General features: G+C 35.3%; 1 protein-coding gene across 1 annotated transcript in view; it reads right to left on the reverse strand.

The window, feature by feature from the left end:
- Positions 1–53: 53 nt before the first annotated feature.
- The window catches only part of LOC111084992, a 32,423-nt gene continuing 9,581 nt past the window's right edge, over positions 54–22,895 (reverse strand). Inside the window, exon 2 of the mRNA XM_022381814.1 lies at positions 54–1,780. Coding sequence (XP_022237522.1) covers positions 1,120–1,773 — 654 coding nt within the window. The 5' untranslated portion in view covers positions 1,774–1,780 and the 3' untranslated portion in view covers positions 54–1,119. The remainder of the gene's footprint in view (positions 1,781–22,895) is intronic.

A 22,895-nucleotide genomic window follows, 5' to 3' on the forward strand; every position in this document is an offset into this window, starting at 1 on the left:
CCGGATTCTAGCGTTGTAAGTCCTCAGACATACCGCTGTGCCACTGGGGGGGATTATTTGAAAGGAGAGCTGAACTCATCTAATAAGTATCTTCTTTCAACGTGTGTGGTTTTTAGTTTAATTTTAAAAGGGATTTGATTATCTTAAGTGTAGTATAGAAACGTTGTATACAAAGTAGCAATCTCTATCCGTGGTATCAGCAAGGAAAGAAAGAAACGTTTAAGTTGAATTCGGTAATTAAAAGACATTATATGCATATTTTATTATACAAATACCGTGGATACATCAAGAATAATTAACTGTTTGGTGATAATGTGCGAAGTAAGTTCGATTTTTATTAAAGCTATCGAAAAGTGCATGTTGATTAATTTAAAAAATCATTTTTGAAGCAAAAATGGTGTTTTCAAAATTAGCACTCTTTGTGGAGTATCTATACAGATATACATTTCTAAAGAAAACACTGACATGAAAGTCACACGATACAATTAATTCTCAAACGCTTACTTGATAAACATATTTTGAAATTATAAAGATCAAGTAACAACAATGGGTTATTACCCTAGACTGAGAAGGTTACATTTGTCAGAAAAGGCGATAAAATTCGCGGAGCACAAAACTTAAATCCAAAGGACACTTAGATAGCATGTGCATTGATTATATTAAATGAGCAGAAACTGAAAATTAACACATTACTTAAACTTCAAGCAGTATTTCACTTCCTCATTGAGAAAGATAGATTGCAAAAATTAAAATAGTAATTCATGCAAACCTCAAGAAACTCTTGACAAAATAGTGCTTTTGTGCCTTGTAGAAATACAACATGCATAGAGTATCGCTGTCTTTCATTTATCAGCTAATTATAACATCGGACATCGGTGATTACCACAAGCCTGAATCATATTTATTATTCTTACTCTTTTATTGACAAAAATGATTTAGTACCATCAGATAGTATCACATTTTAAAAGGCTTCAATTCTGGACTTTAGAATGTATCGAGATCTAACAGGTGCCTACAGTTAGTTCACTGACAAGTAACTTGAACGACACTCCGAAACGTTCCATTTCTCAACGTTAACTTGAATTAAAAATTATATCTTAAATGTTTCATTGTAGGATTTCAAAACTTGTTTTTCTTTTCTTCGTTCACAATTAAAACCTGGGTTTCAGGAATGCTGTTGAGGCTTGTCGGAGTCAAGCTGCTGCTCTGGTTGCTCCGAGTGGTGGCACAACTTTCCTCTTCTGGCGACAGAGGTGGCCTCTGTACCGGGAGTGATTCACATTCTGCTGATTGGTCACCAGGAGGTGTAGGAATGGTGACGGACACAGCCATGGCGCAAAGGGAGTCTTTTGAAGCGCTCGCCAGATTAGGTCGTTTAATATGAGTTCCCTGTTGATCAGAGACAAATACCTTCACAAAACAAAGCAGGGCACCCATTCCGATGAATATCAGGCCTATTGTTTGAACCGTGCTTACTCCAGCGCCAACTCCCATGAAAACTAGGATCAACCCAGCTACTAACAATACGGTTCCTATGTAGATAAGTAATCTCAGTTTTTGCTGGTTATTTTCACACACGCTACCTCGGGACTTTCGGTACTTCATATCGAAATGATTTCCTGCCAAACTGGATACAGTGCTGATACTTTGCGTACGTGAACGTTTGGCGAACCCACGTCCCCGGGGCAAAGAAGCAACACTGCTATGAGAGCTCATAGCCTTACCTTTCTTCCTCTCCCGACGAACAGCAACAGCTGGCATGGCAGAGATCATCTTGAAACTAAGTTCAAAGAGATAAAGAACAATGGATTAGTTTCCTAAACTAGAAAATAACACATTCCTTATGAATATTCATGAAAACGAAAACCCAAAGATACATTTTTGAACTTAAGGGCTAGCCCACAATGTAGTATATATGCCAGCTAAAAACAAGGAACGCATTTCGAATTATGCCTTTAAAGTATATTTTTAAGGTAAACTTTCAACGTAAGGATACAAACAACAAAGTGACAGGCGTTAGACATTTATTGAAACTCAGATACGTAAAAAAAGATAAAAAAATACGAAAATTACTCATTCAAACAGAAAAGTATCCGAAGACACAACAAATTCATCCTCTTTCTTGAATCATAGGAGCAGGAAACAGGTTCCTACATTTATAACGTTGATGTTTTCTAGCATTTACATTATTCTGTCTAGATGATCGATAAGGTACTTGAACGTTTAGAATAGAAACATTAAGATAATTATAATAATCACGTTCCCTACACCAGCCATGTTCGGTCCTGGGCATCCATGAGGCCTTTGACGTTTGGAATTGAAATATTAGCAAAATTATAATTGCTGGGTATACGGCTGAAAATATCGCTAACGGCGAGGGTGTATCAGACTATTGAAACAATGTATTCTAATATCTATAAGTAATAACGTAAGAAAATTATATTTAATTAGGTATGATTATTACCTGATTGATTTTGAGTTTTGGGGGCGGTATAATGTGGTCAATCCCACTATTAGTTAGTAAAAGAATAGCCCAAGAGTTAGCGGTGGGTGGTGATGACTAACTTCCTTTCCTCTAGTCTTTCACTGCTAAATTAGGAACGGCTAGCGCAGATAGATTTGCGCGAAATTCCAACCGACTTTTAATTTCGATCTTTGGAGGAAGAGATCTTTCGTACTTGACCCTCCATGGTCTGTTAAGACCAAAATCCCCATCACGAAACTGAAGTTTCGATCTAAGTAGGCAGCTGGCTGTGATGTTAAATTAATACTAGTTACGGTTTTTAACACTCGCCATATTTTCCATTCTAACCGATCCACAAGGCCTTGAACGTTTAGAATAGAAACCGTAACACAATTATAACAATATTTTTTTCTACGTTTACAATGCTGCATCCTCTTGGATTACATACGAGTGTTTGGAATGGAAATCTTAGTATGGATTATACATATAAATTATAGAGCACGTTTATCTTTTAAACTATGAAAACTATCAAGGTGAAAAAAAAGAGGAAAGTACAAGTCCTCACGAAGTGTGATAATTTGTTCTAGTGCTTACACCATATTGTAAACCATACTGATATATGTCACATGAAATTTGGTAGAACTTAAACTGTGATGAAATCATATTTATGTTTCTGACGCGCATTCCAAATTTTGACTCTCTGGTTCTGTTTTGTCAAACAAACAGATTTAGAACAAATTTGTACTATCTATATCGACTGCTAATTTGTTAGCATTCCAAAATAAAGAATTAATGAACTGCTTAAGAGACAGGTGTGTTAATGGAATGTAACTCAATAACTAATAAATAGTTATACACGTATAATTTGATGCCAAGGGCAATAGAATTAACGGATAAATTATCACCCCTTCATATACGTTATAAGTATGATTCAATTTCTAAGTTTGTTCAAACTACAAAAGATCGTCTTACTAGTAAGACAATAATGAACGCTAAATAATTTGTTAGCACAAAACAGCAACAATAAAGAAATATCAAATAAACGCTCTACTATACGTTCGTATGTTTTAGAATTTCGTGCAATGCTACGCGATTAATATGTACAAATAGCCATCCCTAATTTTGAATTGATAGATTAGAGGGAAAGCATCTAGTCAACATTACCCACTTTTCGGTTACACTTTTCTCTGATCGAATAGTATTTGTTTTTGTTTGTTTTTCGTTTGCAGCAACAGGACTTAACTACGAAACATCGGATTCACAATCCATGTACGCTAACCACTATATCACACCCAGCGTATAGCCCAATCAATATCTGAATGTGAATCTGTATTAATACCCGATTAAGAATAATTCCACATAAAGTCTACAAATACCAATATACATGGAAAACTGTAAATAAACAGCGTATTGAAACGCTACAGTCTAAAGCTAAGTATCTGTTTGTTGTTAAAAGTCCATTTTGTCATCAAAGAAAGTTTCACCCTTCATATAGATGCGATGAGCTTATGAAGAAGTTTTGAAGTTCGTTTAACCACACTAACTCTGAAGCGTTAACACCAGATTTATAAGACATTATTTGGTTTTCTTCTTAGTAACTCCCGTCGACTAAGTTAACGTCTGTGACACAAAGAATTAAACGTAGTTCATATTATTGACGCTTTGGCCAGGTGGATAGTGCGCTCGACTCGCAATCTGAGGATCGCGGGTTCGAATCCCCGTCATACAAAACATGCTCGCCCTTTCAGCCGTGGGGGATATAATGTGACGATCAATCCCACTATTCGTTGGTAAAAGAGTAGCCCAAGAGTTGGCGGTGGGTGGTGATGACCCTCTAGTCTTACACTGCTAAATTAGGGACGGCTAGCGCAGATAGCCCTCGTGTAGCTTTGCGCGAGATTCAAAACAAACCAAACGCTTTGGTTACGTGTTCAATTTCAATTCAAGGCTTAGACGATTACGCTGATTGTGTTGTTTTTATTCGAAGAAATTCCATAGTCTTTAACTAAACGTTTTTAGAAAAATTAAATAGCTTTGCAAAAGAGAACAGTACAACATCTAGGAGCCAATAGAATCCCTTTTCAGCTGTACATTCAATCTCTTTCTTTCTCTCTTTATGCATATTCATTGTACATATATAGTTGATAAATAGAAAATTACCCCCCCCCCCACGTATTTTTAAGATTGTATTTTTCAAAAAGCATATTTACATTTCTTGTTTAAGAACACTAGGTTTTTTATGTAAATATATGTTTTTGTTTTCTATGTTTCGAAATATCAAAGGTTGCATATAATTAATGAAACAAGCAACATGGCAATAATAATTTCTCTCTTATACCGCCGTCGCGTGCGGAGTTGCGAATGTGGACGTGCGCGTGTGATTTTTTTTACGTCATGTTTGATATACACTATCTATTTTCTGCTCTATGTTACGCTAAGTAAAATCAGCCTGAGATCTTCCCTTCTGTAATCGTCAGAAGTAAAATTACGTTGTAACTACACTAACAGGAAATTACACATTAGACCAAGAGTTGCGAGAACTATTCCTCGTTAACATACACCAGAGAAGCCTGAACGAGATTTATTTATCACGTGATGTTGTCTTACACAAGTGTATGACGTTCATAAAAGAAACCTTATTTTTGGGTTGAGTCGTAACTAAGTGTTATCAAGCTATTAACAATACGGATATCTACCAAATATTTACTGCTGATGATGTTCAGTTTTGTGAAGTACGTAAAAACTCCATCAGTCAACACTTCGTGTCAAAAAATCTGAAAAAGTAGGCACAGCACATATAGCCCATTGTGAAACTTTTTAGTTCACAACAAACAAAGCAAATTGTATATTACAAGTTAATTACAAAAATTGTACACTAATTGCCTCTTTACATTCTTTTGTAAATCTTACGCTATATCTAATTACTTGAATGCTTCTAGACCTTTCCTTCTCTTACTTACTAAAGTATTTTATTTAACTAAGTAAACTAAAGTAAAAAGTGCTTTAAATCATATACAAAACTTTCACAGTCCTGTAATTTTTATAGCATCAAAAACTCTTTGACAAGTTATTGAAATTTCATTTTTGTTTCACTAAGTGTTTGTAAATTTTATTTGAACAGTTACAAAAGAAAATTTTATGTGAGGCTTTTTGAAAATAATTGATATTTTTATATAGCTGCATGTTTTTCAAGTTTCATGGATTTTCTGAAACAAATTGAAAGTTCATTTATTACGTTAAAGATAAACGTTTCGAATTTAATGCTGACGTTTTAATATTGTTTGTGTAAAAAATATTTATTGGTACTAACTTACGTTGCTGTTGGAAAAACACTGGATACCGTTTTTTCCAAAAACGTAAAGCAAATCTCGTGATAATTTATATCACCGGTAAGTAAGTTTTTTAATTTTTAGTATAGCTACACAAGAATTATCTGAGTATAATCATCCTTAAGTTTCAGTTGGTATAGTAGAGTGAAGACAGCTAGTCAACACCACCCTGCCCCTCAGTGGCACAGCGGTATGTCTACGGACTTACAACGCTAGAAACCGGATTTTAGATACCCGTGATGGGCAGACCACAGATAGCCCATTGTGTAGCTTTGCGCTTAACTACAAGCAAACATAATTTATGATACCAACTAAAGTAAATTTAGTGTCATCTATTGACAACTTTGTTAATTATTGATCAATTATTGAACTAATATGAAAAACAAATGTGTACAAGAAATTGTTTGTTTTGAATTTCGCGCAAAGCTACACGAGGGTTATCTGCGCTAGCCGTCCCTAATTTAGCAGTGTAAGACTAGAGCTAGTCATCACCACCCACCGCTAACTCTTGGGCTACTTTTTTACCAACGAATAGTGGGATTGACCGTAACCTTATAACGCCCCCACGACTGAAAGGGCGAGCATGTTTGGTGGGACGGGGATTCGAACCCGTGACCCTCAGATTACGAGTCGAGCGCCCTTACCACCTGGCCATGCCGGGCCCTGTGTACAAGCGATCAAACAATAATCGTTCAGCTCACAAGGCTCCCCGTGGGTCAGCGGTAAGTTTACGGACTTACAACGCTAAAATCTTGGGTTTGATTTCTCGCAGTGGACGGAGTACTGATAGCCTATTGTGTAACTTTGTGCTGAAAAACAACAACTCACAAAGCAACACTAGATTAAATCTATTATTGACAGTATGTGTTTCGTTTTTTTCAAACTGGAATCTAGTTTAAAAAAATGTAAAAACGCTATTATTTAAGTTTTGAATATCGTAAAAAAATAAGAGTTTTATAGAAACGATATCTAAAAATTTTTACTTCAATTTTATTCTAATATGCATAGACGTTCCAAATATATGTAACTTTTTATGGAAAATATATTTTTAACAGAAAAATATAATTTGATGAATTTTAACAAACATTATTAATGTGGTACAAGCTTCTAAAGGCTCGCTTCTCTAATTAGGACATTTTTTTTGTATTTGGAATAGCACGAGAAATAGCAATTTGGATTATTTCAGGAAAAATATTCGATATGAAAGTACATTTTTTAGTACTCTTTACAACACTTTTCTTCTAAAGTAATCAGTGAAAACAGTAAGCAAAAGTTGAAAAACTTGTTAATTAATGTAACTAATTGATTAGTTCAAAGGCACACTCATTCGTGGACGCGTTGCAGATTGTAATTTCGTGTTCTTACTTCTTTTCTACGGAGGTCGACGATAGCCTAAGTTGTGAGCGTGTCAGGACTGTGAATTCGAGAATTCATGATTCACATCTCGTCGCCGCAAAAGCGCGTCCGCACTTTGGATTCATGGGTTCGCTATAAGAGTGAGAGGCAAACCCGAATATTCGGCCAGACAAGAGTAATTGAGGAATTGGAGATAGGTGCTGTTGTTTTTGTTTGTGGAGGGAGGGCAGTATCATAAATACGGTAGTACTTATAGTAGGAATGGGCCAGATGTGCAATACAAATTAAAATTTCACACACACATTGCAAACAGCATGTAAACAAAATCTTATAAACTCTTTACACACACTGTTGAGTAGTAAACAAACCAACTGCAGAGTAACAAGCCACCAAGCACTTGAGAAAGTCGGTAGAGTAAAAACAAAAATTTTATAAAACCAAAAATTTGTCAGTCCGACTGATTGACTGACTAACGTTATGCAAATCCAAATGCACATGACTGAATTACACTACCTTGGCTGAAAGTGTGTTTCTTAGATTTACTTATAACATTAGTAATAACAAGTAATAAAGATAACCATTTTGCAACACGACTAACGAACTAAGAATACACTAGTAGCCATATTCTATGATTACGAGCAGGCTCTGTGAGTTGCCAAGTAACACCCCACTCCCATATCACGTGCGGGTGCACGACTGCTAATGCGCACGCGCTACGTGACCAACCTGCAGCTGTACCTGCTAGATAAAAAACGTGGACTACGTAGATTCTCTAGATCTAGGTTGTAACTAAAATCTTATGTTGATAACCTTAAAAAGTCTTTGTCCCAGCGAAGAAAGCATTACTGCAAGAATAGAGATAAGGTTAGAAACAGTAATGCTGGATATGCGAAACAAGCCTTAGCCATTAATACAGCCAAAGAAATAGCTGCTATCCAGGCCAGTTGGAAGAAAAACCATAGCAAAGGTGTCAGCAAAAACCAGGAAATGTTGAAAGATAGCTGTAAAAAAAGCAACGAGAAAGATAGGCCTAGAGCCCAGTCATTCTCAAGACTTTGTTGACGATCTTTGCTGGGTTCGAGAATAAATTATTAGCATTGATGTATAATATTGTGTATACGTAATTAGTCTTAATAATCATATGTTTAAAAAAACTATTTCTAAGGACATCTCCCAAAGAGCACTCCCTCTATATTACTCCAAATAGTGAAACAGTTTTTTTGCACCAAAGATTCACGCACCGAAAATCTTTGGGTTTACAGTCTAAACATTTTAACCAATGAGGCCTCGCCCAGCCTCCAAAGCAAACAATACACCTCTTTAATAGAACTTTAGCTGCCACTGAAAACGTAGCTCTATTTATCTATCCATCCCCCAAGTGGCTCAGCGATTAGTCTGTAGGCATATATCGCTAAAAATCGACTTTCAATACCCGCGGTGAGTAGAGCATAGATAGCCTATATGTGTAGCTTTGTGCTTAACGACAAAAAATAAAATAATAATAATAAGTTTGATATGAAACACAAAATCTCTCTGTTTGTTTGTTTGCTCCCTTGCTGTTTTAATATAAAAAGCCCCCAGTAGCACAGCGGCATGTCTGCGGACTTATACTGCTAGAAATCGGATTTTGATACCCGTGGTGAGCAGAGAACTTGTGTAGCTTTGTGCTTAATAACAAAACAGACAAATAATAATACAAAATACCTCAGTACCGATAATGAGACGAAATCATTCATATGTCTTTCTATAAATAATGGATTATTTAGTGTTATGAAATTCACAAGCACGGTACTTTTGTAAAAACGAAATATACGATGAAGTTCACGAACGGTGTGTACTGGTCATTTTTTTTATTTAACATGACATGGTGAAGTTTGCAAACAACGCACTGATACTAGCTGGCAAATTTCGTTCTGTGAAACGCATGGGGAAATTTACAGTTGAATATTTCAACCCAAACAACACCTTAAACGTACTTGGGCTAAACGGCCAGCTCCATGGGTTGAAACTATTGACCAGAATGAAGGCATGTGGCATCTCATGCTTTGTTTTTCGGCTCTTTCAACCATGAACCGCATAACGGAATTTACCGTTTCTATATAACACGGCAACAAATGAAAGTGTAGCATCAGGTCTTGAACATTGTACCACCTTGGGCCGAAGACAGAAATGCTAACCACTAGGTCACGTCCGGTCGAATTTTACAGACACCGTACTATTGTAGTTTGTTAACGTATTATACGACACACAAGTGAAGAAGTTCACGAAGACTCTCTCCAATTTCAAATATTGTTTTTCTGCTAGTTATTAAAACATTATTATTTCAGCCAATGACTGTTTTGTTTCTTTGTAGTTAAGCGCAAAGCTACACAATGGGCTATCTGTACTCCGCCCACTACGGGTATCGAAACCCGTTTTCTAGCTTTGTAAGTCCGCAGACATTCCGCTGTGCCACTGGAGGGGGGGGGGCTCAGCAAATGAACATCACACTTTAGAATAACCTGCCTATGTTAATGTACAGTACAGTTCATCACGTTTAGTGTAATTCTAATAGGTTGATGTACAATTTAGAAATGATCATTTCTGTATCCTTAGTAAGCAATAAAATATAGCTCGGAAAAAAGTAATATATTCACCACGTCTGCGGAAACTCAGATCACTTCAATAGTTTTGCAAAGTAGACGATAAGATGATCTTATTGAGAAATTTTTTCTTCCAATGTTTAGAAGGCTTTAGTGGTAAAAGAATGCAATTAAAAGTTTATCGTCTAAGTAAATGTGGAATCTAGAGACAAGATCGAACTGGTGAAGGCATTCCCATCTGTTAAACTTTTTGTTTCGCGTGATTTGAAGGATGTTGGTATTCCTATTATCACTTCCTCTTGCTGTGTGGATAGAGAAAGTGTGCCTCATTTAACCGAAATGTCATAGAATTCCTAAAGAAGCAGTTTTTGTGTTTTATCATGTAGATCTCTTCTATTGCGTTTCTCAACAGTCCAAAATAAAACCTTGACTAAAAGGTAATTAACCAGAAAGCATAATCAAAGTTATACAGCGTTTCGTTTCATAATTTATCCCGGCTGAGGCCCCATTTGATTTCGAATAGCCTGAAATTGAGTTAAATGATAATTTATATTTGAAATTAAATAAATGTCGTTATGTATCCAATTTGTGATACTTGCCAACAAGATTGATATTTTAATAGAAATATATTTTAATATACAAACAATAACACAATTTACAATAACAGTTATTACAAATAATGATCTATGTACAAATGTTTTACAAACTTACAAAAAATATTTAGTCTTCTATATGGTCTGGATCTTCCTTGATAATTTATCGAGGGTTCACGATGAGCGAATTAATTTTGAGTAGATGTAGATACAATTCATTTAACAGGGAGCTAGCTAGTTCTGTGTTTTTTGTTCTTCGCCGGTTCGTATGACGAAATACTCACCGCTGAAGTTAAATGCTTTATAATATTTGAAATCTATAAACGTCCCTGGTCAAATATCTAAAGTTCCCGATTAATAAGCATTATAACAATTACAATTATAGCTTCCGAAGTTTATAGCACTCCAACTATAGCAAACAATAATATATACTGTCTTATGACGCGTCGAGTTGATTATATTTATAGGCTGAGGAGAGTTTGTCGAAATTTCAGCTTACGGAACAATATAAAATATACTGTTTATGTACACACATATGTTGTTCATTCTTAAACTCGAGAATTTTCTACAATTTTAGTGAATAGGTGGAAATTTCGCAATACAGATTTAACAGTATAAGTTATGTACATTTCTAAATATAAATTTAACTTAAACATCGATACTAAAATAGATATATGATAGTAAATCCATCACAACTGACAAAAATCATGGTTTCTGAATGTTATGATGTTGGAGAGAGCAGCTCCTCACACTAATAAGACCGATAGTCTATCTTTAATAACTCAAAAGATGAATTTTTCTTACATACAGGATAATAATTTTCAATAGAAACAAATTTTCTATAAACTTTGATTTTTTTTTACATGGTAGTGATAATCAGTTAAATAGGGTCATAATTTTACAAAATAAAATAAAATAATGAACATTGTGGAATAAGGTAAATGCTTCAAAAACTTTGTAAGTTACATTTTAAAAGAAATTAACATGTTAACATTTTCGGTTTTGAGTTTTTTGTAGTTAGTTCTATTAACTTTTTAAAATTATGCCACATATTATTTATTGCTTAACGTGAAACAAATCACTTTTAATGTTCCATTTGAAAAAAAGAAATTATTTCTTGTTTGTAATTAAGCGCAAAGCTATACAATGGGCTATCTGTGATCTGTCCACCATGGGTATCGAAACCCGGATTCTAGCGTTGTAAGTCCGCAGACATACCACTGTGCCACTGGGAGGAAAGAAAATATTTCTAATATTAAGTTTCTGTAAAATAAATAAATATAAATTTAAAAATTCACCAAATGAAGCCTTTAATATGTTATCTTAACATAGGGAAGGATCAACTTAATTAATGAGTTGCTACAAAGTTCTGTTGAACCGTGTTTTAAAAAAGAAACCTTAAGCATAATAGATAAAATAAACGAATAAAAAAGCGTTCGATCAGTTTGACATAGGACTGCCTGTACTTGGTAAGCAAACAAAATTGACAAATAAAGCTTGTTATTCGCACGGGGAATCGAACCCTGGATTTTTGCGTCGTAAGTCTCTAAAATTACCGTTGACCCACTGGGGAATGACTGAATTTTGAAAGTCAACTTCGAGTTTAATAGTTTCAATACCTCCCACCAGGTGACACTAGATCATGAAGTGTAAAAAAAGAAACATCGATTTTTATTTATACTTTTGTCATTTTGCAAAATGATGAAATATCAAGGATTAACTTATAAAAAATATAAATTATTTTGTTTTATATAATAAGGACTTTTACATGAATGAAACTGTATCATACTCTCAATGGTAGGCGATCAATTATTTTCTATAAAGAACTGCCTGCCCCCCGTGGAGCAGCGGTATGTCTGCGGACTTACAACGTTAGAAACCGGGTTTCGATACCCGTAGTGGGCAGCGCACAGATAATCCATTGTGTAGCTCTGTGCTTAACTTCAAATAAATGAATAAAGAACTGCTCAATTCACATTTTAGTCCCCGTGATGAATAGAGGGCAGAAAACCTATAATGCAATTTTTGTTAAACACATTTCAGGAAAAAAACAACAACAACAAATAAACACATAGGTTACGAAAATCATATAAAATATGTGGAAAAAATAAATTAACATAATTATTTTACTGCTTCCCCTTTCCCTCCTAGTGGCACAATGATAAATTTGCGGACATACAATTCTAGAAATAGTTTGTTTGTTTGTTTTGAATTTCGCGCAAAGCTACACGAGGGCTATCTGCGCTAGCCGTCCCTAATTTAGCAGTGTAAGACTAGAGGGAAGGCAGCTAGTCATCACCACCCACCGCCAACTCTTGGGCTACTCTTTTACCAACGAATAGTGGGATTGACCGTCACATTATATCGCCTCCACGGCTGAAAGGGCGAGCATGTTTGGTGCGACGGGGATTCGAACCCGCGACTCTCAGATTGCGAGTCGAGCACCCTCACCACCTGGCCATGCCGGGCCGCGCTAGAAACAGGGTTTCGATACTCGTGGTGGGCACGGCACAGATAGCCTATTGTGTAGCTTTGTGCTAACAAACAAAGCTTTCTCTTTACCAGCGGAGGGGGGTGGACTTTTCAATTAATATTTTAGTGAACTGAATATATAATAAAACGTATTATGTTGCAAACCAAATAAAAAAAGGAAACAAAAACTTTTTTTTTTGCAGGAGAAATTCGTTTAGATTTTCGTTTATTTCACCAATATATGTTATTGTTTTATGTTATTCTAACTAACAAAGTTCATTCTAAAGCATTACCTTTACAGATAAAACTAGACAACAAAAATTAATACTGGAGGAAACTCAAGTGATTCGGGGTAAATGGACGGTGCTGATTTCAAATATATTGCCAGGATTTGTCCAACACATCTAGACTTTGAGTTATTGTAATATCTCAATATTTTATCAGCACTATGTGAAATAACATGCAATCAACACAGTACAATAGATTTATGCTGTAAAATTAAGTTTACTTGTACAGTTTAATGAGTAAAAGACATACATTTTTGATAACTTCAAACATTGACTGTATTGTATTGTGTAAAATTCCAAATATATTGTCCATATATGCTATTTGTTCTCGATATAATTGCAGCGAATTGTACCACGATTACTTCATTCCCTTTTTCACCTGCTCCGTCCAGAAATCACGAAACCATCACATGCTCAGTTTGCTAGAACATTCAAGAAGTTCCTCGACTGAGCATAAAAGGGGCGGAGTCAGACGCCTCTTTCTCAGTTGTCTCTCACTCACTCAGTTGGTCACTTCGCGTAACTCGGTGCACAGTGATAACAAATTCCATTCTTCCTCGTATCATACCCGTGAAAAAATCAAATTCTGCAAAACATTGTTTTTTAAAATATTTTAAATTCTAGTTCTGTAAACGTAAATTCGTTTATATTTTTTAGAAAATCATTTGAAATGCTGGCGTCCTTCAGTTCAAATAAAGTCCGAAAGTGCGAAAATCACCCAAAAAGTTTCTGTTATATTTGTGGAAAATATATTAGAGTTTCACAAAGAAAAAACGGCACACAAAAGGTAAAGGTAGCTTAATACCACTATTTTTGGTTATAAAATTGGGGATCCAGAAAAATGTTGGGCACTATATGTGTATTGTACAGTTTGCACATCTGGCTTGACACAGTGGCTGAAAAAGAAGAGAATAAGCAGTTCACATGGTATGGAGTGAGCCCGAAGACAATTTAACTGACTGTTATTTTTACATGATTAATGGTTCTGGATATTCAGGCAAAACTAAATAATACATTAAATATCCAGTTATTGCATCTGCAATGAAACCAGTAGCTCATGGGGATGGTATTCCAGTTCCACATTCACCAGCGAATTGGGAAACAGAAGAGATAATAAGAAGATAATAAGTCATTTTCATCCTTTTGATCTAGTAATTCTATTCCTGTGGCACGTCAACATAAGCTGCCTCATCTTATAACACACGAAAAGCTAAATTATCTGATTCGTGACTTCTCTACTAAAGTAGCATGTGGAACTTCTTGGCTCTCGTTTACAACAATGGAATTTATTAGCTTCAGAAACAAGAGTTTCAATTTACCGAAGTCGCCATCAAAGGCTTGCTTCTCAATACAGCATGCAAGATACTTTGTGTTTATGTACAGATGTTGATGCGCTAATGGAAGAATTAGGTACTGAACATCATCCTCAAGAATGGAGACTTTTTATTGATTCGTCTAAAGTTAGTGTGAAAGCTGTACTTTTGAACAATGGGAACACTAACCCATCGATTCCTGGTACTTATGCTGTGAACATGAAAGAAACTTATCAAAATATGCTGATTACATTCTTAATTGCAATTTTCAATGAATAAATAAAGTTATTAAAGATAAAGATGTTATTTTCACGATATATAAAAATATTTAGAATAAATCTATCATAACTCGAAATCAGTAATCAGTGATCAGTAATTTTAAACATGATTAGCATGATTTTTTAGAATTAGTATCATGAAATTACTTAGAAACAGTTGCATTTTTTATGGTAACAGAAAATATTTTGTTGTTGCCCAGTATAATAATTAATTCAACGATTTTACTGAAATCTTAGCTTTTCTATATTAATATGCCTCCCCCCAGTGGCACAGCGGTATGTCCGCGGACTTACAACGCTAGAAATCGGGTTTCGATACCCGTGGTGGGCAGAGCACAGATAGCCCGTTGCGTAGCTTTGTGCTTAACTTCAAACAAACAAACTATATTATTATATCTAACGAGCATCTCATACAAAGTAATTTATAAATGGAAGCTCATGGAAGACGTCTAATATACATAGTTTATTAGTAAGCACAAAGATACACAATAGACTGTCTGCGTTGTGCCCACCGCTGGGATCGAGCTACGAATTATAGTGTTATAAGCTTTCAAGCTTACCGCTGGACCAACATGGAGGGTAAGGGGTTATACCTGTAATATATAGAATGTTTTTAGTACAAAAACGCATTTAATAGAATTTTGTTAGTTTAATGAGAAACTTCAGTTTCTTTCACACGTCACGTGAGTGCCGAGGATACGTACGACGATGAATGGAAGAAATGGTTAAAAATCATAGGAGTTAAAACAACTATAGATAGTGATGTTATTTCAAAGATATCTATAATAATAATAATAATAAGCAAGATGTAAAATAATATGTAGAATAACAGCAAACCGCTAAACAGATTCTGGGAAAGGAATCTAAAATAGAAATAAAAAAATGCGATAATCTTTCGAAGCCTAGTTCAGAATCATTTATGATGGTAATATGTATCTTTATTACGATCGACTTTTTGTTTTAATTTTCCCATTAAAAGCGCTTATTTGTGTTGTCTGTCCAAAAATTTAGTAGCAGTAGTAGTGCATCAAATCACGACATTGAATTTATAGCATTCACGAACTCCAGGTTTGTTGGTCATGTGTTTAGCAATAACACTATTGTCAGTTGTTTGATTTTGCTGTAATTAAGCACAAAGCTACGCAATGGGCTATCTGTGCTCTATCTATCACGGGTATCTCAACCCGGTCTCTAACATTGTAAGTCCGCAGATATACCGCTGTGCCACTGGGGTGGAAGGGTGGGCACTCTTATCAATTCTTCTAAAACTGAAGTCAGGGGCCGGGCATGGCCTAATGTTTAGTGTGCCAGATTATGGATCTAAGAGTCCAAAATATGGGACATTTATCGTTTGTGTATCTTTGAGAAAGTAACTAAAAAAACCAAGAAAAACCAGATTTCAACGATTTGCTCATTTATAATCTGAGGGCATGACAATTACTGTGTGGTGTTCGAGATATTAGTTTATAGACAATATGCATATAACATTGTGCATTTGATATGAAATAACGGTTTTTGTTTGTTTTATTACATTATTTTGCATACTAACCTCTCATTTTGTGAATATTTTTAGTTCTTATACAGTAAATACCCGCATACAGTTCACACATTTTTCCAAAATTTTTGGGCTCAAGTATGAAGTGCGCACTATACCAAAGAACAGTATTCTTCCATTATTTATCAGGTGAAATTTTCAGTTCGAATGTTGCCTCAACACGTCTTATATTCTAACGCAGTGGTTCTCAAACGTTTCAGGCTCGCGTACCACTTTTTGTTTAATTTTTTTAAATGAATATCCCAGGCCTAATTAAAAAAAGAAGATAAAAACCTGGTAACAAAAATTATGTGGTACCATTTTTGTCAATTTTGATGGAAGAAGATACTGGCGAGTCTATTTAAGTAGAGGGTGAGTCTATAAGTGAGGAGAGCAGTATGTATATTTACGTGGATTGGTTGTTTGTTTGTTTTGAATTTCGCGCAAAGCTACACGAGGGCTATCTGCGCTAGTCGTCCCTAATTTAGCAGCTTAAGACTAGAGAGAAGGAAGCTAGTCATCACCACTCTTGGGCTACTCTTTTACCAACGAATAGTGGGATTGACCATCACATTATAACGCACCCACGGCTGAAAGGGCGTGCATGTTTGGTGGGACGGGATTCGAACGCGCGACCCACAGATTGCGAGTCGAGCTCCCTAACTACCTGGCCATACTAGGCCTATTTACGTGGAAAGCTCAGATAGGGCTTATTACAAATTTTATGATTTTTTATATTAATTGCGTCTTGTACCACCAACATTAGCTCCAAGTACCACAGTTTGAGAATCCCGGATCTAACGTAATCATCGTTTGTTGCTGACGGATCACCGGAAGTCAAAAAAAGAATCACAACGAAGAGGAATAAACAAAAGTCGGAACTCCGGACATTTATCTTTTAGGCTTCAAGTCTTAGATATGTAATAGATTAATTATATCAACCATAAAAACTGTACGGTTTATATTCTGGTTCTTGCTAATAATGATTGAGCAAAACTTTTTCGATCTTTGGAAGCTCTTTTGCGCTGGGTCGTAAGATGATTTTACTATCTTTTGTTGCAATACATCCACAGTAACATTCAACCATAGTCACTCTCCTATGTTTTATGTACAGGACATAGTTTAAAAACGCGTTTACAGAAACTACAGATGATCGTAAGCTCAGGTTTTGTTTGTTCATTAATTAATAAGGTTAATTAGTTGGCCATGGTATTCACTTACACGCGCAAGTACTAATCAATACAACAATACACCACTCGCTAAACAAAGGCCGCGCACTTTACATGGACATATTAATTTCCTTTCCTAGAACATGAGACCAAAATAATATACCGCGCACTATACGCGAGTATTTACGGTATTTTATCATATATTCTACCATTTTTATTCAAACACAGCAATATATGTATATATATGAATATCATTATTTATTACGAATGAAAACAGTTGTTTTCCTTTACGATGAGGTCTCATGATATATTTAGTAATCTGAGCATTGAATAACTAAGCAAACATTATGAAACAGATAACATGATTATTTCCGAAACCACCCACCATCTAATCAAAGGTGAATTGTTATTTCTTCTTATGTAATCTTTGAGGTATTTTACCCTTTAACAAACAGCGTCTGAGCAAACAAAAGATGATAAAACAGAGTAAAGGTTTAATAAGCTTATATATTGGTTACTATTACGTTATTAATGAGCAATAGACATGGCCAACAAATTAAAGTGAAACAGGCTTTGTAACCCGTATAATATGATTTAACAATATCCTGTAAAGAAATGTTAAAACAAGTGTTAACACTTGTAACGTTAGCTGTTAAGTGTTTACTTTTCGAGCTAATGCTTAAGACAAGAAAGGAAAAACACTGGGAAAAACTTAGGGAAAAAAGATAACCTCACTATTTGGTTGGTATGACAGTTGTAAAAAATGGTGCTAACATATCGTTCTACAATTTTGTTTTGCTAGAGTGCATTTTTAATTAATCCGATATTCAACATAAGTTGCAAAACATAAACAAGGATAGATATGTGTCCTTTTAAAGAATAATAATTGTTTTCATGCAACTTTACAAACTCATAAATATGCTATGTTTGTTTGTTTTGAATTTCGCACAAAGCTACACGAGGGTTATCTGCGCTAGCCGTCCCTAATTTAGCAATGGGAAGGCAGCTAGTCATCACCACCGACCGCCAACTCTTGTGCTACTCTTTTACCAACGAATAGTGGGATTGGCCGTCACATTATAATGAAAGGGCGAGCATGTTTGGTGGGACGGGGATTCGAACCCGTGACCTTCAGATTGCGAGTCGTGTGCCCTAACCACCCGGGCCTCATAAATATGGTCTCATCCGTTAATATATATAAAGTAGTAATATACACAAAAGTTCATAACACCAGTATTATCATACCTTTATGGTCAATTTCACGCTAATACTGGTGTTATGAACTTTTGTGTATATTATCATACCTTTATGGTCAATTTCACGCTAATACTGGTGTTATGAACTTTTGTGTATATTATCATACCTTTATGGTCAATTTCACGCCGTAATCGAGCTAGAAAGCATTTCATAACCGAAACTGTCAAATATGATTTATTGTACAATTATGAAAATTAAACTATGGTCTTTACTCTTCATTGAATTCAGGGGTAATTATTGTAGTGAAAGTCAGCGAAGACGACGTAAGAAAATATGGAAACCAGACTGTGCTTTCAAATAAAATCAAGTACTCTCGTCGAGGGTACAATAAGTTGAAGTAAGAACTCGCACGTTCATTCACCTGCAAGACATCTTATGCACACAAAATGGAATAAACAGCCAGCTCAGAAACCTCTACAGCTCAGGCAAAGTCTACCTAACTTCAAGCTGTGGACCAGAAAGAAGATAATAAGTCAGCAGCACCCGCCGCCTAAGGCTGCTATTCTTAACCAACTAGAGTGGTTGATTGCCACTCTTGTAACGCACCCACAGCTGAAAGTGCAAGGCGTATACGATAACACCATCTCTCAAGCCTTAAAAACTTCGAATTCCCAGTTCGATACGCTAACCACTAGGCCACGATCAGGCTAGAAGTAGGAACATCTATGTATCTATTATTTCAAACTTACTAAACATATACTCATTGTACCATCTAGTTTCATAACTATAGGATACGCTGAAGACGATTACAGGTTCGAGACTAGAGAGTGGATATGTTTTTCTCAAAATCTTAATAAACTTATATGAACAACAAAACCGGTTTATATTTAATATTGGCAATTTCGATACCTGACGTATTTGTTTCATTACACTTTTTCTATCGTTATTTATTTATAAATCAGTTATTTCGTAAGTGATTTCGAACAGGCTGAGCGTCTCTGACATCTTGAATTTTCTAATTCTACAGTGACTGATGAAGTGGTGATAAGGAGAGAAAGCAAGTCAGCTCCCTAGCTTCATGGAATTGCGTCTGGTCTAATTCGAAACAGTTGAGTTTAAATGCTCAAAGAAATAGGAAATTGCATTACATGTTTTCAAAATACTGTTTACTGCAATCTATCAGAATAAATTTTCAATCGTCATTCCATTTCGCTTGTAGGAAGCTAAAGAAAAACACTTTAGCAACGGTTGAAGTTGAAAAAAGTGCTAAACAAATCAATAAAAGTTTCAGCTTTTAATACCACAGAGTAACCTAATACAACCATGTTATCCTTCAACACATTTCATTTTTTTAATATATTTCTTCACCGACCTGGTTTATTAAAATGAACCCGTCGTAAGTATATTACCTAACCATTTTGTTAATTAATTAACCCCAGTGGCTGAGCAGTATGTCTAAGGGTTTGCATCTCTTTAAAAATCGGGTTTCGATGCCCACGGTGGGCAGAGTACAGATATATCTTTGTATAGTTTTGTCCTTAACAACAAACAAACAAATTAACTCTTTCACCGCTAACCCCTGAGCAAATGTTTGAAAAATGGGCTACTGTACAGGATGTCAGTTGACCAATACTTTGTAACCTAATGCTTCTGAATAACACACTGAGGAAAAACCGCCAGAGGAACTCTTTCATTTTTTCTATTGGTGGTCGAATCCCTTTCTATAACGTGAGACCTTACTTTCAGTTCATACTCACTGATAAGTTGCTGGGCATAAATGTTTGTTTTAATTACCAAATAGGTTTAAACAGTCAGGCTGGTGAAATCCTATTTTGTCAACTTGATTACTTGAAGTAAATAAGTGAAACACGAGAGGACGTACCCAGTATGTCATTTTAATACGCTATTTTTCCGTTTTAATCACTAGGTCGATACCTAAACCTATATTATTAAATATCTTTCTAAGGTTTATTAGAATCATTTACAGTGCTTTAGTTCTAACCCAAGAAAGAATAGAATATAAACAACGTATTAGGTCAAGTTTTTACTACTTGTGAGGTTAAGTAATACTAACAGTTTTTGTTTAGTTGTTTTCGAAGAGTTTTGGGCAAAATAGGTTGTACAGGTTTGAAATTCTTAGGGACTACAGCTGGCTGGAGTTCAGAAGAGGGTGACATTTCACAGGCATTTTTGTTAAAGTCTTGTTATCTGACGAAGGCCTAAGCAAAGAAACAAAAAAATCATCCACTTCTTGGTTCGAGGCAGTGAATTTGACAATATTTCTAAAGTGCTCACGTAGATGACGTCTCAAGTTTTCGAAGTAGGTCTTTATTTCCCTGCAAATCATAATCATAGAAAGGATAATGAATTATGACGACGGAGCACCAGGGAAATGCTTGCTTTTACAAGCTCCACGTTGGCGTGATGTTTGACATACTTTCTTCCGATCGAAACCTAAGTTGTCAAGAAGAGTTTAAGTACCTGAACCTCTCACGTGCCTAGTGATCTGAAGGTACGGGACTGATCATAATATAAGTGGTAATGGAAGCACATGGGCTCGGTAAAGAAAAATGCTAGGAAGAAATATAATCCTTTCTAGTTTAAGAACAAACAAAACTAATCCAAAAATTCTAATTTTAAAATTATACTATTAAAATCATAAACTGTTTTCTTTTAAACAGTGTGTGCATTGAATTTTATGAGAGTAAAAAAGTTCAAAATCATCGTAGTTACCACAGGCTTTAGTAACTAAGTAATCTGAAATAATGCCACCATCATTTCGTGCTGAAAGAAGGATCTGTCAGCTCAATTTTCTTGGTTAACAGTTCTCTAGGACTATTTCTATTATTTAAGGTATATGTGCAAAACCGAGCTATTCGAAACACAAAACTGTTGCGTTACTGTGGCAACTATTGAGTGCAATAAAAAAACTGTAATATAGAGAGAAAATTATAAGTAAATAAAAATATCGTGAATAAATGTATATACGAACATGAGTTCTTAATGAGGAAACTTTAAAATTTAATTTGTGTAATTTTCTCAAAAAGCAAAATGAGACAAAGATTCAGATGCTATAGTATCTGTTGATATATAAAAAATAGGGAATAGTTGTTAAACTGAAAGGAGATAAGGAAGAGAGAGGAGGGGGGGGGGTAATTAAGACAAAATGGATTTAATTGATTCATTTATCCCATGAGGTAACAGACGACATAATGTAAATATGTCTGTGCTCTAAGCTTTCATATTGTTGATTCGCTGTGGTAGGAGGGAGGAATAGGGAGGTCAGTATGATTTCGTCTATATAAGTGTGGTTACATTGTACATAGCGAATAGATTCTGAGGTGCAGCTGAAATGACCTTTATGTCAAATGTGAAAGTTGTTGTGAAGTCATTCGTGGAGTTGAAGAAGTTGTTGTACAAACTCCACCAGAGAGGTTAAATTCCGTAAGTTTGTTCGAATCTGGTGACTTCAGTTTGTAATTTAGAATGTACTAAGTGATTTTTCAAGTTGTTATCGTGTTTTAAAGAAATTAGCGGAGTGGTAGTGAATATATGTGAGCTAATTTGTGGTCTTTCGTTAAAGTTACGTTGAACATTTTGTAAGTCTAGCTATTGAAGGGTTGATATAAGAGAACCAAAGGTATTCTGTTAATTAGTAGTCTGTCACCGGATGGAGACAATCAGCTTGTGATAAACTGAACGAATATGTAACCTCCATTTAGTAAAGAAATATTTTGTTGCACAATTCTTTAAATCTGAATGGTGAGTGGGTGGTATAGGAGAACCAAAAGTATTCTGTCAGTATGTAGTCTGTCATTGGGCTGAGGGTAATTAACTTATGGTAAACTGAGTGTGATGAGGTTAGCATTATCAAGGATATTATCGGGATAATTCTCTTGTTTAAATAAATTTTGCTTCATAGTGGAAATCCTCACTGTTAGAGCATGGACTTTTTAGGCATAAAAACTAATCTTTTGGGATGGGGTTTTTATTTTAGTTTAAATAGAAATTGTTGCCAGTACGTTTATAATCCATGCTGGTTGTGAGAGTAGGTTTCGGAATGTCAATAATATTGTCTAAGAAGTAGGTACTACGGTTCTTAGAACTGGAGTATACCACTTAAATATTCTACCCTAATCTAGAACCGGAGTATACCACTTAAATATTCTACCCTAATCTAGAACCGTAGTATACCACTTAAATATTCTACCCTAATCTGGATTAGGGTAGAATATTTAAGTGGTATACTACGGTTCTAGATTAGGGTAGTATATTTAAGTGGTATACTCCGGTTCTAGATTAGGGTAGAATATTTAAGTGG

The sequence above is a fragment of the Limulus polyphemus genome, unplaced genomic scaffold (genome assembly GCF_000517525.1).
Source record: "Limulus polyphemus unplaced genomic scaffold, Limulus_polyphemus-2.1.2 Scaffold193, whole genome shotgun sequence".
Classification (NCBI taxonomy): domain Eukaryota; kingdom Metazoa; phylum Arthropoda; class Merostomata; order Xiphosura; family Limulidae; genus Limulus; species Limulus polyphemus.